The 19192-nt window shown below is 48.7% G+C and overlaps 1 protein-coding gene and 1 non-coding gene across 2 annotated transcripts in view; both read right to left on the bottom strand.

Moving 5' to 3' along the window:
- Positions 1–19192, bottom strand: part of MACROD1 (mono-ADP ribosylhydrolase 1) — a 437490-nt gene that overhangs the window by 116929 nt on the left and 301369 nt on the right. Inside the window, exon 4 of the mRNA XM_056853852.1 lies at positions 14243–14272. Within this exon, the coding sequence (XP_056709830.1) occupies positions 14243–14272 (30 nt within the window). The remainder of the gene's footprint in view (positions 1–14242; positions 14273–19192) is intronic.
- TRNAV-AAC (transfer RNA valine (anticodon AAC)) lies at positions 5739–5813 on the bottom strand. Its single transcript has one exon. It is a non-coding gene; the product is annotated as a tRNA-Val (tRNA).

Here is a 19192-nt window from a genome sequence, read left to right as displayed (position 1 = left end):
GTTTTTCTTTGGTTCTTGTAGGTTATCCGGGCTGTGTAACCGTGGTCTTGGAATTTTCTTTCCTGACGTTTCGCCAGCAACTGTGGCAGGCATCTTCAGAGGAGTAACACTGAAGGACAGTGTCTCTCAGTGTCAAGTGTGTAGGAAGATATAGTCAGAAAGGGGTTGGGTTTGAGCTGAGTCATTGTCCTGCAAAAGTAATGTGCTAGTCATGGACAATGACTCAGCTCAAACCCAACCCCTTTCTGACTATATCTTCCTACACACTTGACACTGAGAGACACTGTCCTTCAGTGTTACTACTCTGAAGATGCCTGCCACAGTTGCTGGCGAAACGTCAGGAAAGAAAATTCCAAGACCACGGTTACACAGCCCGGATAACCTGCAAGAACCAATGAACTCTGACCGTGAAAGCCTTCGACAATATTTTCTTTTTCTTTGTTTGTTTGTTTTGCTCTACTTTAAAAGTCAGCTGGACCAAAAGCCGTAGCAGGACAGAAAAACTAGAGTGTATGCCATACCCCCCACCCCCTGTTTAGATACATACCACAGGCTTCCTTTACACAGTTGTAAATGCTATAGCTTTCCATGAAAGAAGACATTAGAAGGAGCTCAGTGTAAAAGGGACAAGACAGAAAGACATACGAAGAAAGAAGGAAGGGACTCATTGCTCAACTGTTCAACAAACACAATGTACAGACGGTCCCCAATGCTGTGTAACAATATAGTGCGATCAAGGGCTCAAACGGAGGAAATGAAGACCACGTGTCTGGCTCTGTCCATAATGTAACCTCAATTTGCCTCTGGGCTATGCCGGGGATGGAGAGAGTGTTTAACCCTTCAACTTCCTCTTGGTTTTACAGTTTTAAACTGAGCTACCTGCTTTGTTATTAACATTTTAAAGGCAAGAAATGTATGTATCTTAAAGGATGTGTTTTTTTCTGGATGGAACAAGATGCATGATCTTGGGAGTATATGTGGATGAAGGGGCAGAAATACACAGGTGGATGGAAACAAGCTGTTCCTTCCCGTTTTTCCAGATGCAACTTTCTCCCCCCCCGCCTCACAAGGAGCGAACAGCAATAGAAATCAACTCAGCTCAATAAAGGCGATCGACAATTAAAGTCAAATTATACTGTGACGACAAAATGAGCAGAAGGTGCATCCAAGGCCTGAACCTAAGCACAAGCACAAGAGCAAAGCAGCACATCTGAACACCCAGTGCAATGAAAGCACCAGGCAGACTTCGCAGGGAAGAAGAAGATTTTTTATATGCTGACTTTCTCTACCACTTAAGGAAGAATCAAACCAGCTTACAATCACCTTCCCTTCCCCTCCCCACAACAGACACCTTGTGAGGTAGGAGAGGCTGAGAGAGTTCAGAGAGAACTGTGACTAGCCCAAGGTCGCCCAGGTGGCTTCATGTGGAGGAGAGGAAAACAAATCCAGTTCACCAGATTTGCCTCCACTGCTCATGTGGAGGAGCTGGGAATCAAACCCGGTTCTCCAAATCAGAGTCCACCGCTCCAAACCACCACTCTTAACCACTACACCACGCTGGCTCTCAGAAGAATACTCTGGGGGGTGTGGAGCCAAAACTGAGAAGGCCCTGTTCCAAGTCACCATCCGCCTGCAGAGCCCAGAGAAGAATACCTCAGAGCCAAAATCATCAGTGACTTGGATCCCCAGTTGTGAAACTGAGCTGCCAAAATTATGAGGGATGCCCAGTCTGGATTGGAGTCTCAACGCTGAGGAAGGGTTTTTAAAAACTCCATCTTAACACTTTCTCTGATCTGAAATGCACTCGCCCCAGGCTTGTTTTTCTGGGAAGAAAAAAGACACATGGATGCCTGTCTCTCCACGCCCCCCGCCTCCCAGCTAAAAGCTACCTGGAAGGTGGGATTTCTGATCAGGGGAACAGCACAGGGTAGGGATTTTAACCTCCCTTTCCCTAGCACCATGACACCCATCTAGATTGGGCCACACAGCCGCTTTTAGCAGTCGAATTCCACATCTGAGAATCCCAGGACCAAGTAGGAGGATGAAGTTGGTTCCCAGTTCATCCCCTATTCTGCAGGGGACAGTCTCTGGAGTGTGGGGATGTGTAATGTGGGGTGGTCCAAAGATTGTTTTGGGGTGCAGCTGAGCCCCAGTGTCTGTATGTGGGTTTGTCCTGGGGGCACCCCACTTGGGAGCAGCTGGCACAAGGACCGGACTTTGGACCAGGACATGCGCCCTCTCGGACAGCACAGTCCCCTGAATGTAGGGGTGTATGACACGTGGTGGTCCAATCCTTATTTTGGGGTGCAGAGCTTTTAAATTGTCCTCAGTATCATTCAGGAACTGGGAGATGTGAATAAGGAACTGGGAACAGGGAACGAACTGGGAATCAACGTCAGCTTCCTGCACCAAGTCTATTTTGCTCCTAAGTGAATGGATAGATTCATATGACAGCTGGCAATCCATATATTTCTAACATCCTGCCATTTAGGATTAAAGCCAACAGTTTGCTTTGCACCTGGAAACAAACCTACAGCCAATGCAAATCTTGAAGAACCCGGGTAACATGATCACTGCGTTCTCGTGAACGTTTATTTCGGCAGCGTTTTGGACCAGTTGCTTCCGAGATGACTTCAAAGGCAGCCCCACATAAAGAGCATTGCAATAATCCAATCCTGCCGTGTGCAGAGCACCGATAACCCCCTGTTCATTTGATGGGGTCAGGTGGGATTATTAAGACACCGTTCTCTGGTGATCGTCAAGGCTGTGCATGAGCAAAAGGAGGCTGCTTGCGTTGGATACCATTTAAGATTTCATGTGTTAAAAAAAAAAATAACCCTGTTCCTCAGAACACACCTGGAACAGACAGAAACGGGGCTTTGCCAATGCAGACTTTGGAGCACCGCTGTAGTGTGATTTCAGTGGTCCTCAGTGGAGAGGGGCTGTGGCTCAGTTTATGGAGCATCTGTTTGGCGTGCAGAAGGTCCCAGGTTCAATCCCCGGCATCTCCAGTTAAAGGGACTAGCAAGTAGGTGACGTGAAAGATCTCTGCCTGAGACCCTGGAGAGCCGCTGCCGGTCTGAGTAGACAAGACTGACTTTGATGGACCAAGGGTCTGATAAGGCAGCTTCATGTGTTCATTTGTTCATGTGTCCTCACCCGTTTCTGCAGAACCGGAGGCGTAGGGGAGGGGCATTGCATCCTGGCAGCGTTTTGGGGTAAAATTAAGTTGTTTTACCGTCTTTGGCTCTGCAGCCTGTAGATGCTACTGTACATTAATGGGGTAGTAGGGGGGGAAAAACCTGGCCCCTTGCCTTTTGTAAGAAAGCATTCTCTTGACATCCGGTAGGAGAAGATATAGTGGGCCTGCAGGGAGGGGCCCTCTGGAAGCGTCTCTTATTGACAGTTTGTTGTTCTCTTCATTAGCTCAGCTTGACAGAGATTTATGGGGGATTTTTGTGAAATAGCCGAGTTCCGAGGTCCAGCTTTTTAACGCCATGGGGAGATTTATGGCACTTAGCGGTGCGAGAGTGCATTAGCGGAAGGGCAGAATTCTCTCTCTCTCCCCCCTTTCTTCCTCCCTTTTTAATTTGATTGCAAAACAATTTTTAAAGGCAGGAAAATAAAATCCAAGGTAATGGGCTTAATTGTACTTCTGGACAAGGACATCTGGGGAAGCGACACGGGAGTGCGATGGATGGGAAGGAGGAAGGGAAGAGACGTGCTGGGATACGGCACATGTGCCTTAAAGCCAGACAGTCAGAGGATGCTGGGTACGCATTTAGAAGGAGCTCAAAGCGACTGCATCCCCGCCAATCTTAGAAATGTTGGCGTACGGGACGGGATACATGGTTAGCTTTGTTGGCCGCACCCTTTATGAGGCCACGATCCATGACAAAAATGCAGAGCTGGCATAAAAGCCACTTCCCTGCTTTAAGATGGCTGCCATGGTGGCAGTGGCTGGAACAGCAGCTTCTTGTGTTTGATGTGTGTGTGCTAAGTGCCGTCAATTCGCTTCTGACTCATGGCGACCCTATGAATGAAAGTCCTCCAAAATGTCCTATCTTTGACAGCCTTGCTCAGATCCTGCAAATTGAAGGCTGTGGCTTCCTTTATTGAGTCAATCCATCTCTTGTTGGGTCTTCCTCTTTTCCTGCTGCCCTCAACTTTTCCTATCATGACGGTCTTTTCCAGTGACTCTTGTCGTCTCATGACGTGACCAAAATACGACAGCCTCAGTTTAGTCATTTTAGCTTCTAGGGTCAGTTCACGCTTGATTTGATCTATAACCCACTGATTTGTTTTTTTGGCAGTCCACGGAATCCGTAACACTCTCCTCCAACACCACATTTCAAAGGAATCTATTTTCTTCCTATCAGCTTTCTTCACTGTCCATCTTTCACACCCATACATAGTAATAGGGAATATGATGGCATGAATTAATCTAGTCTTGGTGGCCAGAGTCACATCCTTACACTTCAAAATCTTTGATATGACCGTTTAAAAAAAATGTTCAGCTAATACAGTAATACTTAACAACGTTGACTCAGCCTTCCATCCTTCCGAGGTCAGTAAAACGAGGACCCAGCTCGCTGGGGGTAAAGGGAAGATGACTGGGGAAGGCACTGGCAAACCACCCTGTAAACAAAGTCTGCCTAGTAAACGTCGGGATGTGACATCACCCCATGGGTCAGGGATGACCTGGTGCTTGCACCGGGGGACGACCTTTACCTTAACATTTGAATAGCACTCAGAGTGTACTGAGTGCTTCATGCTAATTACTCAAATCTGCTACTTGGTGCATTCCATAGCTAGTGGGCCACCAGCCGTCAGAAGCCATCAGCATTCATTTAAAGTAGGGGTGGGGAATGTCCAGCCCGAGGGCCATTTAAGGCCCGCAAAATCATTTGGTCTGGCCCCCTTCGTGGGTCCTGGCAGATCTCAAGCTCACAAGGATCTAAGACTGGTGATCCGCCCCCTCCAGCGGACAGGAATAGCCTCTATTCTAGGCGGATGTGAGTTTGTTTTGCCGAGAAAAGGAACCTTTTTCCCCCTTGCAGAAGAGTCGTTAGCTATGGAGCTGCTAGGACCGCCCAAGAAACTGTGTTAACTCTTTCCCACCCGGGCTGTGGAGAAACGTATTCCCTCTGTACTACAAGAGGGCTGGGGCCGGAAGTGGCGACAATGGAGGGGTTAAAGGGGGCAGGGCCAGAATGCGCGCGTGGGGGGGGTGAGTTCTTAGCCTGTGTGTCCTCATTTCATCCCTGCAGGCGGAGGTAGCAGGAGCTGGCTGTAGAATCCGGCCCTAATCATGCAGAGCAGGAGCAACTCCGGCGTGTGGCTGGACGGCTACGCACGGCTGGTGCAACAGACCATCCTGTGCCAACAAGTGGGCGAGTGGAGTGCGCCACCGGTTGGATGCCTGCCTGATTGCCTGTGCGGGGGTGGGGGGTCATCTGGGGCAGCTGCCTGCTTGGGGCTTGGTCAGCTAATTTTTAAGTTGATAATTTTGTATGGCCCATGAATGATGTTATAAATATCCAAATAGCCCTTGGCGGAAAAAAGGTTCCCCACCCCTGATTTAAAGGAAGCATCTTTTAGCCACACATGAACACATGAAGCTGCCTTATACTGAATCAGACCATCAAGGTCCATCAAAGTCTACTCAGACCAGCAGCGGGTCTCCAGGGTCTCAGGCAGAGGTCTTTCACATCACCTGCCTGCCTTGTCCCTTTAATTGGAGGTGCCAGGGATTGAACCTGGGACCTTCTGCATGTTGAGCAGATGCTCTCCCACTGAGCCACAGCACCTCCCCAACGACCATCTTTAGCAAACAGAAAAAAAAACAGAGAAAAGGGCTGTCTCCTTGCTTCACACGGCCACAGCGGTGCTGTCTTTCTGCCCCTTGTACAGTCCAATTTTGTTTTAAAACCTTTCAACGCTTGCCTCTCTCCCTCTCCAATGCTGCAAGATTCTTGTTTAAAAAAACAAAACAAACTCAGGGCCATTCAGTTTCCAGGTGCTAGCAGAACATCTGGATGAACACTCGCTGGCACAGATGTGCCCCAACAGAAGCATTTCGCAGGAGCTATTTTTAGCTTCTCTGGTAGCAGCAAAAAAAGGGGGGGAGTGTCCCCAGTTGTCGAGAGTATTGCTCTCTGTGGCATCAATCTTACCGTGGTTTTAAGTGAGTGCTGTCACTTCCCATTTAGGAGGAGATATACTCATATCCTCCTGGTGATGTAGAAATTGATTTTGTTCTCTCCCCCCCCCCCCACCAACATCTCTCTCTCTCTAGTGCTGAGCTATTTTGCTGATTAGGAGTTTAGGGAAAAATTTTTTGCCTGGTGGGCTGAATATCTTTGACTATTTAAGGCGGGGGGGGGGGAGATCCCAAGTCGTTCAGCAAAGATGTTCTAATTGTAGGAACGATTTGCCCAGCATCCTGTCTCTCTGGCCTCGGGATACATCCCGAGATGGCCACAGCATGAGACAAAATCCCCCACAGTTCTGTGGGAGAGCACATATTTTGCAAGACAAGGGCATTTGTTGCAGGGAGGCCAGCACAGGTGGGCTTTGTGGCACATGCTCGCCCAGCTGCCTTGTACATGGCAAAAAGTCCCTGTCTTCTTGTACCTGGCCAATCACTGCTCTTAACCACTACACCAGCGTGGGGTAGTGGTTAAGAGTGGTGGTTTGAAGCGGTGGAGTCTGATCTGGAGAACTGGGTTTGATTACCCACTCCTCCACAGGAGCGGCGGAGGCTAATCTGGTGAACCGGGTTGGTTTCCCCACTCCTACACATGAAGCCAGCTGGGTGACCTTGGGCTAGTCACACTCTCTCAGCCCCACCTACCTCACAGGGTGTCTGTTCTGGGGAGGGGAAGGGAAGGTGATTTTAAGCCGGTTTGATTCTTCCTTAAATTATTAAGTCTGCATATAAAAACCAACTCTCTTCTTCTTCTCCTCCTCCTCCTCCTCTTGTCTTGGATTTTGCCCTCTGGGGGGAGATTTGGGGGATGATGCCTTTTAAAATCTGTGTGAGATTCTCCATTTCAGCACTGTCAGCTCCACCTTCTGTTTCCCCTGGGGCTGCATTCACGTGTGCCCGGCTGTCCTCAACCACAGCCAGGGTTTTTTCGGTCCTGGCACCAGCCTGGTGGAACTCTCTGTCGAGCGAGACCCAGGCCCTGCGGGACCTGACTCAGTTCAGCAGGGCCTACAAACTGGAGATGCCACTGGGCCAGTGGTTGAGGTCAGCGACAGTTTACATCAGCTGTCCTTCCAGCTGGACCCTTGCAGGATTCGTGCTCTCCTGTTGGTTGGTTCTCCGCTGTGCCCTGTCTGGTTACTGAAACTGACTATTGCTGCTGCTTGTTCACCTTTAATAATTGAGGCCACTGTGTGAACAGACTGCTGGACACGATGGACCTTGGTCTGATCCAGCATGGTCTTTCTTATGTTCTTATGACGCCATCTTTTAAAGAATTTTAGATACATTGTTAAATTCAGGTTTTTATAATCCTACTCTATTACTAGAGCCAGCGTGGTGTAGAGGTTAAGAGCAGTGGTTTGGAGATGTGGACTCTGATCTGGAGAACCGGGTTCGATTCCCCACTCCTCCACATGAGCGGCGGAGGCTAATCTGGTGAACTGGATTTGTTTCCCCTCTCCTACACATAAAGCCAGCTGGGTGGCCTTGGACTAGTCACAGCTCTCTTAGAGCTCTCTCAGCCCCACCTAGCTCACAGGGTGTCTGTTGTGGGGAAGGGAAGGGAAGGTGATTGTAAGTCAGTTTGATTCTTCCTTGAGTGGCAGAGAAAGTCGGCATATAAAAAACCAACTCTTCTTCTTCTACTCTGGTTTGTATGTTCTTGTTTATGAATGATATAGAATATATTGATAACCGTGTGTTAGACAAGTTAGAAGTAAGTAAATAAGTAAATAAAATAAACCTTTTCTTCCTCTCCCAAAATACTAGAACTCGAGGACATCCAGTGAAGCTGATGGGCAGGAGATTCAAGATGGACAAAAGGAAATACGTATTTATACAACGAGTGATTAAAATGTGGAATTCTCTCCCGGAGGATGTGTCGTTGGCCACAGGCACAGGTGGCTTTAAAAGGGGGTTAGGCAGATTCTTGGAGGACAGGTCTATCAGTGGCTACCAGCCACGGTGACTGAAGGGAACCTCCATGTTCAGAGGCAGTCAACCTCTGAAGCCCAGTGCTATGAGGCAATGTCAGGGGAAGGCCTCGGCCTCTGTACCCTATTGGACCTCCAGAGAAGTTGGTTGGCATTTGTGTGAGACAGGATGCTGGATTAGATGGACCACTGCTCTGATCCAGCAGGGCTCTTCTGATGTTCTTATGAAGGCCTCGGCCTCTATGCCCTGCTGTTGGCCCTCCAGAGGACCTGGTTGGCCACTGTGTGAGTGAGGATGCTGGACTAGATGGACCACTGCTCTGATCCAGCAGGGCTCTTCTGATGTTCTTACCACAGGTAAGAGAGCGTGTCTTTGTTTGCGTCCTGGAGAGTTTCCCGCATCTATTCCCATTTCGCTGCTGCCTCCACCGCACCGGGAGGCTAAGGAAAGGGGGTGGGGTCACTCTGAAGTCTGCCACTTCAGCATTATTTGCAAGCAGTAAGATCACAGGTTAATGGACGTGAGGATAAATCCCCCTCGGCTCTTGTTTATCAACGTACAAACTTGGGCGACAGGTCCAGGGCTTGAAAGAGTGGAAATAAAATGGGATCACTCTGGGTCAGACATAAATAAGGGGCCCATTAACGTTGGCAGTGATGCCGTGGGGAGTTGGGTGGCCCAGGGACGGGGCTTGTTTGTTTGCCTGACTCCTTCATTTCCTCCCAATCTCCCTTCTCCTTCTGGCTTGCCACCTTGGGATTGGAGTCTGCTTGCCGAGTGCGCTCGCAGATGGGGCACGGATTTGGGAATGGTGACTGAAGAGCTATAAAGGATCACCTTGCCACTCCAGAGGTGCTGAGTTCCACTGACCTGTTTAGCTTGGAAAGAAGGGGAGACATGATCGAGGTCTGTAAAATTATGCTTGGCTTGGAGAGAGTGGACAGGGAGAAGCTTTTCTCCCTCTCTCATAATACTAGAGCACAGGGTCATCTGCTGAAGCAAGAGGGTGAGAGATTCAAAACTGATAAAAGGAAGTATTTCTTTGCACAACACATAGTTAAATTGTGGAACTCCCTGCCCCAGGATGTGGTGATGGCTGCCCACTTGGAAGGCTTTAAGAGGGGAATGGACATGCTCATGGAGGAGAGGGCTATTCATAGCTACTAGTAAAAATGGATACTAGTCATGATGCATACTTATTCTCTCCAGGATCAGAGAAGCATGCCGTATACATTAGGCGCTGAGGAACACAGACAGGATAATGCTGCTGCAGTCGTCTTGTTTGTGGGCTTCCTAGAGGCACCTGGTTGGCCACTGTGTGAACAGACTCCTGGACTTGATGGGCCTTGGTCTGATCCAGCAGGGCTTTTCTTGTGTTCTTATGTTCTTATGACCAGAGGGATGCTGGCAAGGAAATTTCCCAAGCCCTTTGCTTTTCTGCCATTTTAGGAATCTTGGCAAAGTCGCTGTTTCTTTTTAACTGATAATTCCCAAACCGCATGCGGTGAGAGAACTGCTAGCAGGCCATGATAAATGAATTAATTAAATGTATAAAGGCTCCTGTGAGCACAAAGTAACCCCCCCCCCCCGGAAGCCATCTGCTGCAACTCTGCATGATTCAGTGATCTGGCCTAGGCTTCTGCCAATCTGCTTCCATGGGGTTATTAGGGAGGGGATGTTTTTCTATGGGCTGTGACTCCTAGTACAGAGATGCATCAATGTTCTTCACCCTCGGAGGCAGCTGCCCATTACCTCTCTGAGTGAGTTTCTGCTCAGGTCGAGTCTTATTCACACTGGCTTCTACTGGGCTTATTACTTCTGCACTGTGTGTGATTGGAACATTGAGGGCCTATTCAAACTGCCTTTATAATCCGTTTGAGCAGCAGGTGGCTAATGGATTTTTTGGACTGGTTCAGACACAACCAGTTTGGCTGCTGGCTGCTAATGGATTTTTTTTACCTGTTCAGACAAAGTCGCTTATGTCCCATTCGCAAAGCGAGGCTGAGCCGTTTTTTATTGAAAACCGTTTTCAACCGTTTTCAGTTCTTCCTTGCGCCTCTGAATTGCTCCAGTGTGCTGTTTGAACTGCCTGGAGAGCTTTAGGAAGGACTGCGATTGTTTTCCTGCCTTTTTTGCTGGTGTGTTCTTTTAAGGCTTTTTTTTTTAACGTTCTGAGATTTGCATTATAGTGCTAAAGCGCTATAGCACCAATCGCAGAACGTTTTAAAAAAGCTGTAAAAGAATGCACCAGCAAAAAAGGCAGGGAAACAATTGCGGGGCTGTTTGAACTGGCCAGAGCGCTTAAGAGATGGCTCATCTCTGACGGATTGAAATGAGCTGTATGAACACCCATCTTTGTATCGCTTTATTCCAAAACAGGCCAACAACGGATGGCATCCAGTTTAGAACGGTAATTTGAATAGGGCCTCAGTCTCTGCCAGTACAGAGATAGTGCAGAATTATTCAGCCTCACAAGAGTGCTACCATTCTGTCTCTCCTCGAGTCCCTGCTTCTGGCTTGCCACTGTCTAATTAGAAAGCATGCCTAAATCAGTGACTCATACAGATCCATGGGGATGGACTCATCTGAGAATAGGTAATTATTATTCTAAAACGCCACTAAAACAGGCTTTTATTGTAAGAGGGAAGCATCTCTCCGCATTTTTAAGTTAAGGAAAATTTGCTAGCTATCAAAAGTTCATGAAACATTACTTCAAGCTGAATATTCATTACTGCTTAGCTAAGTGCAGGCCTTTTCGGATTTTTAGGTTTTAAAAAAATCCACTAAAACCTCTTCACAGAGATTGTAAACCTAGCCCACATTAAGCTCTGAAAACAACATTTCTAACAAGAATGTTCTCACTCCCCCCCAGAGAGGAGTTGCATAATTAATCGCTAATGAAGTACCCTGGTTACAGCCCGCGTGGTGTAGTGGTTAAGAGTGGTGGTTTGGAGCGGTAGGCTCTAATCTGGAGAACCGTGTTTGATTCCCCCCCTCCTCCGCATGAGCGGCAGAGGCTAATCTGGTGAACTGGGTTGGTTTCCCCGCTCCTCCACATGAAGCCAGTTGGGTGACCTTGGGCTAGTCACAGTTCTCTCCGAACCCTCTCAGCCCCACCTACCTCACTGGGTGTCTGTTGTGGGGAGGGGAAGGGAAGGTGATTGTAACCCGGTCTGAGTCTTCCTTAAGTGGTAGAGAAAGTCGGCATATAAAAACCAACTCTTTTTCTTTCTCCTCCTCTCCCCACCCCAGCTCTTTCATGGTCGGGTGCTAGTGCGAGGGATCACTGGCTAAACCGTGGCTGCAGCGCCACTCCCAGAGGAGGCGGCCCCTGGCAAAAGATTCCGGGAAACACAAGATCAGGAAATGGAGTTTGCTCCTTAGAAATGTGGAGGAACACCAGCCGCAGTAACCGGAGGCGTCAGCTGCCAGGCCATGTAACTGTCATCTCCCTTATTCTGTGTTTGGTTGAGTGAGAAAGAGAGAGAGAACGAGAGAGAGAGAGCGCCAGGCAGCCGTGTACGTACATCCTGCCACAAGGAACGCCTGCCCACTGCTCGGAGAGCCACGGACATCTTGGAGAGCCGGGAGCTGTCACTGTCCAAGCATGACCCCTCACCAGCTGGATCCCGGGAGCCGCGGTCCTCCCAGGAGCCGTGTCAAAAAGCCGAGCGCAACCTGCTACTTGCATGGAGAACAGAGAATCTGGAAGCGTTAGCACAGGATCCCCCGAGGAGGGGGGACCTTGGCAGCTTCTTTATTCTGTACACACAGCTTGCTATCCCCTACTGCTCTGAAAGGGGGCCAGCTCCCCCACTCCCCAAATGCCCCTTGTCGCCTTCTTTTATTTTCCATCAAAGATGCTCTCTTTCTGGCGATCGTAATGCCTGGATTGTGCACGATATTACAAGATGAATACAGGAGGAGGGAAAGGCTGTTTGTCTTGTAGACAATTGCGAGTCTCGAAAGGCCAATACCAATCTTCCTTGGTTCCAGTATTTCCAGCATGGAGACTTTTCCACTGGCAGCATTAGGCCAAGGATATGGAGAAGTTTCCTGACTGCTCTCTGAAATATATTCTTTATTGGAATTAGAATGTGCACAAGGACGGGGGGAAAGGAGGGAGCCGGAGTATAGTGGTTAGAGCATTGTCCATTAATTAGTGCCCACTGCCCTCCATCAATGATCACTTTTCTGTATAGCAGAATAGCATGGATCATGGCGACACTGAACAGGATAGACTGTGCATGTTTTTCAGAACATAGGTTTATGCATGAGATTTTTACCTGGGGCTCAGTGCTCACTTGTCCCACACTTTTCTGTTGCGAATGCTAAAAATGCTATTCACCAGCAAAATCACCAGCTCAAGTCCGGAAGTGTGAGTCTTTGCCCCTTGAAAATGCTGCTTAGTAATTGCCAGCAGTGCTTACTGTGAGAAAAAAGTCCAGTTCCCCTCCTCCCCCCACGGAAACCCAAGTGCCATGTTAACGAGCATCTCACAAAAAGGAGCTCTTTTAAAGGAATGGAATGGGGGACGGGGACGGGACCGAAGCATCGTTTTAAAGACAATTTTTAATGTGACAAATCTACTCAGAAAGAACTCTGGCTGGGAGATGAAAAATCAGGAAGCATTTGAGTCCTGCCCCTTGAAACACTGCTTTGTAATTGGCTGTGGTGCTTACTGTAAAAAAAGTCACCCCCCCACCCCAGCTCCCCTGTCTCGCGCTTTGGCTTATGCATGGAGAGGAGGATGATTTGACCCAGGCTGATCTCAGGAGTGATCGAAGAATCAGGATTTAACAGCATCAGGAAGACCAGGGATTTGCAAGGGCTGCCCGCAAGGTCATCTCTGAGGGACAGAAAACTCATGCATAACACCAAGAAACAACCGGGTCAGTCTGGGGGCGAACATGAGTCCATGTACTCATTCATAAAGGACCATAGTAAAAGAAAATAAAGTGAATTAAACAAAAAGTTGAGAATTGCAACACAGACATAACCGCAGTCTAAAGGTTCTTCTCTAAAAGAGAATTAGGCACATTTGTGGATAATAGGTCTTTGATAGCTAATAGAACTTCCACACATATATCTCTGAATACAAGATGCTGGGGACACACGACACAAGCAAGTTGCTGCCTTCATGCCTTGCTGTTGGGTTTCCTGGGGGTGTTTTGCTAGCCGGTGCTGGAAGAGGAATGCCGGACTAGATTAACTCTTGGCCCGATCCAGTAGGGTGGCTTGTACATTCTCACATTCTTATCAGCAGTCTGAATCAAGCATCAAGGAACAGATTGGGGAAACAGATAACTGGGAAACTCAAGATTAGCAAACTTTAAGGCAATCCTTCACACACACACAAATTATGATTTTCCTTTCTATGCAAGATTTGGCAACAGCCCATAGCTAAGTTGGCTTTTTTAAAAGAAGGGAACAGGCCTACCAAAGAGCAAGTATGGTGTTAGCAGTTGGACTGGGGATGCTCGAATGTCTGCCAGTTCGGCTCACATCCTGTTTGCTGGTTGTAAACAGATATCCAATTTTTCGATGATTGGTCTGATACTTCGTCAATCTGTCTGACGGTGTTCGGCTGGTTGTTCCACTGCGTTCCTTACTAACCACACAATACAGCGCAATTGGGTTTTTTTTCGTGTTCATGCAGTCGCACAGAGCCTGATTGAATTCTACTACCCCCCCCCTTACTGCGTATCTGCTCCCCTCACCAGGCGATTATTTAATTGGACAACTGGATCATTCGCAAATTGTATAAATCAGTCATTCAAAAATGCAATGTTTCGATAAAATCCTACCTGTCAGTGATCGTCTAAGTAGTTTCAGTGACACTAATGGCCACTGATCGGTTTGAATTGTCAGCATCTGCGCACATGCAGTTTTGGGAAAATCCAATGCAAACTGGTTTGGCAGCCATGCGCAGATGTTCTTGGTCCAAGCCAACGGAGTTCTTCTATATGGCCCTGGGGCAAACGGCGAGCTGGACAGAGCTTGCTTCCCCCTTCCTGTCACTCCCCCTCCCTTCCAAACTGGCGGAGATATTAATTTTCAAACCATGAAGGAAAAGTTATCAATTAGGAGACTCACCGCCGCCTCCTCCCAGCAGGGAACTGTTAGCTATAAAGAAAACAGAGAGAAAGATGATGTTATTAAATTGCTGCCAGTACGAGAGCCATTCACAAAACTGTCGTGCCACACGACTCATACCACCCCCCAAAGTGCACTTCATGTCCCTGCCGGTCACTGAAAGAGTTCCTCCCTGTGTTGCATTTCATGCTTCCTCCTCATGCTGCATCCATCACTTTGTGAAAGCCTGGATACTTACAAGCCTGGGAACTCTCCCCCACTCGACACCTCTTTAGTTATTTATTCACACACTTGGATCCCGCCTTTAGATCTCCAAGGCGGCTTGTGAATCAAAACATTCCAGCACTTGAATCAACATTTCACAAATACCCAACCCTCCGGGGCAGAGGACCTGTTTTGTGTTCTCATAGAATCATAGAGTTGGAAGGGGCCATAGAGGCCATCTAGTCCAACCCCCTGTTTAATGCAGGATCAGCCTAGAGCATCCCTGACAAGTGTTCGCCCAGTTGCTGCTTGAAGACTGCCAGAGAGGGGGAGCTCACCACCTCCCTAGGTAGCTGATTCCACTGTTGAACAACTCTTACTGTAAAACATTTTCCCCTAATATCCAGCCAGTACCTTTCTGCCCGCAATTTAAACCCATTATTGCGAGTCCTATCCTCCGACGGTCAGGCATAATCAAAGCAAAGCCCCGAAGTAGTTGGCAAGGTGACCGTGAGAAAAGCAGCCATGCACCCCTGGCAGTGAACTGCCGCCCAAGGTAAGCCCAGGGAAAACAGACCCCCCCCTCCTCCACCAGAAGTTAGGCGTTGTCAAGGGGAGAGGGGTTTCTCTCCACCAACTGCAGCTCATACAAAGCCCCAGCTGCTGAACCTCTTGACAGGGAATGTAGCAGCCTGGGCCTCCAGGGGAGTAAAGCTGTCAGCTCCTGCTACACAACAGTGGAGTACCTCTACAAGGACTGCCTGTGCCCAAAATAATTCCTGACACTATGCCAAGGTGATTCAAATTCAACATGGAGAAGAGTCAAGCGAGCTCTCCACCTGAGCAACTTTGCATATCTGCATAATTTCTTCTGGTTAACCAGAAGGGACAAGAAGATCAGCGAGACAACGATGCCTACTGGCCACCGTCTGGTTTTTGAAATTTCACCACGGTGGTTTCCACCTGGGGTTGGTCTTGTGTGGTCTCCCCATTGCTGCTGTCACGGCCCCCACGGCGCCGGCTCAGGGCTCTGACTCGGAAACCTCTGAGGAGACTGAGGAGCCAGAGATGTGGCCTGGAGGAGAGCAGTAACCTTCGTAGATGCCCCTCGCCCAACTACTCAAGAACTTGCCCTTGAGGAACCTGCAGTGGGAGATCCTATTCTCTCCTGTCTCAGAGGAGCATGCTGAATATATTGGGTGCTGTGGAACGCAGGAAGGGAATGCTGCTGCAGTCATCTTGTTTGGGGGCTTCCTGGAGGCACCTGGTTGGCCACTGTGTGAACAGACTGCTGGACTCGATGGGCCTTGGTCTGATCCTACATGGCCTTTTTTATGGTCTTATCCCTGGTTAGTACTTGGATGGGAGACCACCAAGGAAGACTGGGGTTGCTACGGCAAACCACCTCTGTTCATCTCTCGCCATGGCTGCCAGTTTGGAAGGCTTGAAGAGGGGAGTGGACTTATTCATGGAGGAGAGGGCTATCCGTATCTACTAGTCAAAACGAGTACTGGTCATGATGCATACCTATTCTCTCCAGTACCAGAGGAGCATGCCTATTATATCAGGTGCTGTGAAACACAGGCAGGATGGTGCTGCTGCAGTTGTCTTTTTTGTGGGCTCCCTAGAGGCACCTGGTTGGCCACCGTGTGAACAGACTGCTGGACTTGATGGGCCTTTCTTATGTTCTTATCCTTCGGAATTTGCCTCTATGGAGCCTGCAGAAGGAGTTCCTCTGGCAGAACTTCCCTCTGTCCCCCCCGATGCTGGGGCAACTAAGCGCCGGTCCAGGACTCGGTTCCCAAACTCACCAGAATCCACCTCCACCCAGGAGGAGCAGGGGAGGGCAGATGGTTTGTGCCAGTGCTCCGCTGCCTGGGCCAGAGCACGGTGGACACAGTCCCCTGCAGGGTTCTGGCCCCAGTTAAGCTTGGCTAGATGAGTCCCAGATAGGGTTGCCAGCTCCAGGTTGGGAAATACCTGGAAATTTTGGGGTTGAGCCTGGGGATGGTGGGGTTTGGGGAGTGGAGGGGCCTCAGCTGGGTACAATGCCATAGAGTCCACCCTCCAAAGTAGCCATTTTTTCCAGGGGCACTGACCCTGGTTGCCTGGAAATCAACTGTAGCGGGAAATCTCCAGGCACTAGGGTTGCCAGGTACCTCTTTGCCACCAGCTGGAGGTTTTTGGGGTGGAGCCTGAGGAGGATGGGGTTTGGGGAGGGGAGGGACTTCAAGGCCATACAGTCCAATGGCCAAAGCGGCCATTTCCGCCAGGGGTACTGATCTCTACTGGCTGGAGATCAGCTGTAATAGCAGGAGATCGCCAGCTGGTACCTGGAGGTTGGCAACACTGTAGCACAGGCAAAGGACAGACAGCTAGAAGACCATCACCGTCTTCACATTTCAGACGGTTCCCTGGAGCATAGTTGGAAAATCCGTCCCCTTCAGCTGTGGTGGAGTGGCCAGGGTGTCAGCTTGCCTGATGGCAAGTGGGCCCCTTAAACATTAGACAATATGTTTAAAATGTTAATGACCTTTTAGTAGCTTGAAAAAAATAATAGCTGTATTAAAAATAATTAATTAAAAAAATCAATTATAACAATCTGTATTTACATTTAGTATCTACTGTATACTGCCAGTAATATGTACAATCTATGTACACTGTAATTACTAAAAATATACATTTATTTCACAAAAAATTAATTGTACCTTTTTTCCACTTATGTATTTTTTTGAAAATTTTATTATTCTTATACAAATCAAATGATAGCCTTATAGTTGCGGGTGGCCCTCCTTTGTCTCCTGGAAACCAATATTTTGAGACCCAGTCCGCCAACTGCCCCTCGGCATCCCTCTCTCCCTTTGATCCCCACATCAGACGCTGCCTGCTGTCGGTTTGCACACGCACACACGCACACCAGGGCAATCTGTGCAAAGGTTTCACACACACACCCCTCCCCGCCTCCCTCTGACACACCCCAGTTCTCCCGGCTCGAGCCACGCCAAGGAGAAGTTCCTGGCCAGGTTTGCGGGCCATCTGGGGCCGGTTCGGTGGTGGGTGTTTTCTGAAGTGACAGCAATCATATGCGACGCTCGCGTTGCCAAGGTAACTGCTCGGTAACAGGTGCTAAACCTTCAGCAAACTGCTAGGGCATGAATGAAGTCTGGAATTGCATTTATTCTCAGCTGTAACCTAGGAGGGGGAGGGGGAGAGGAAGCCCTGTTTTGAAGCGCAAGCCGGGTTGATCCCACAGTTTGGGCCCCCTCCCCGCAATCCAAGCATTATCCTGCAGCTGGTTCTGCGATGAGGAGTTCTTTCCAGTCCTGGGGTTAGAGATGAACCAGATTTGGCTTTGAGTTTTGGCTATGGGATGTGGAATTCACTGCCACGAGATGTAGCAATAGCCAGTAGCTTAGCTTAGAACAGGGGTCCCCAATCGACACCCATAGACACCATGGCACCCGGCACCTGCTGACACCTTTTCTGGCACCCACCAGACGCTTCTTAGTAAGTGGGCAGAGCCAGGTAGGGCCTTTGCCCAACAAAGCATCTGACTGACTACTGGAGATTTGATTGGCTGTGCAGATTTTTTAAAAAATGCTGCTTTGGGAGAAGCTTCTACCACAACACAAGAATCTGCACTAGGGTTGCCAGGTCCCTCTTTGCCACCAGCGGGAGGTTTTGGGGACGGGAGGGTGGGGTTTGGGGAGGGGAGGGACTTCAATGCCATAGAGTTCAACTGTCAAAGCGGCTGTTTTCTCCAGGTGAACTGATTTCTGTCGGCTGGAGATCAGTTGTAATAGCAGGAGATCTCCAGCTAGTACCTGGAGGCAGCCCGTCCGGGGAGCATATTAGCTATTGCTGATTATATATTGAAAATTCAAGCTTGTTTGGCTGAAGAAGCCATTTCTTATGTGGCGAAAGCGCTGTGAATATCCGGGAAGGCGTTTCCTTGATCATCTATGCCTGATACTACAAAGCAACCTGCGACAAGCCAAGCCATTTTTTTTGGAGTGAGAAATTCCACTCCATAACAACTGTGTTGAGCTTTTGTTGGCTGTCAGCTGTTTTTGATGCTTGTTTACCTTTTGTACTCCTTGAAATTTTGTACCATCCTTGCTTAGCGATTTTGGCTCCTTAGGAGCGATGTTTGAATATATTGTGTTTATTCAGATATTTATTTGAATGGTCTTCCAATTTGTTACATGAACACTGAGTCTACTGCTGTTCTTTATCGCTAGCCAACCTTACAGTCTGTCCTTCAGTGTTACTCCTCTGAAGATGCCTGCCACAGCTGCGGGCGAAACGTCAGGAAAGAAAATACCAAGACCACGGTCACACAGCCCGGATAACCTACAAGACCCAATGAACTCTGACCGTGAAAGGCTTCGACAATAACCTTACAGTTGTTTGTGAGACTTTCTTACCCCAGTACCTGGAGGCTGGCAACCCTAATCTGCACTGTGTTACAAAAGTCAAGCTGTGGTCATCATTTTGCGGTTGGCTACACCTTCTTTGTAGGGTTGCCAACCTCCAGGTAGTAGCTGGAGATCTCCCGCTATTACAACTGTTCTCCAGCCAATAGAGACCAGTTCACCTGGAGAAAATGGCTGCAGTTGGACTCTATGGCATTGAAGTCCCTCCTCTCCCCAAACCCCGCCCTCCTCAGGCTCCGCCCCCAAAACCTCCCGCCGGTGGCAAAGAGTGTAATGCCCAGATATAAGGGCTGGTATAAAATACTATGTA

Source organism: Euleptes europaea, chromosome 7 (genome assembly GCF_029931775.1).
Source record: "Euleptes europaea isolate rEulEur1 chromosome 7, rEulEur1.hap1, whole genome shotgun sequence".
In the NCBI taxonomy this organism is placed as follows: domain Eukaryota; kingdom Metazoa; phylum Chordata; class Lepidosauria; order Squamata; family Sphaerodactylidae; genus Euleptes; species Euleptes europaea.
The sequence above is the reverse complement of the archived record's forward strand: the minus strand, read 5'-3'. Positions and strand labels throughout refer to the sequence as shown.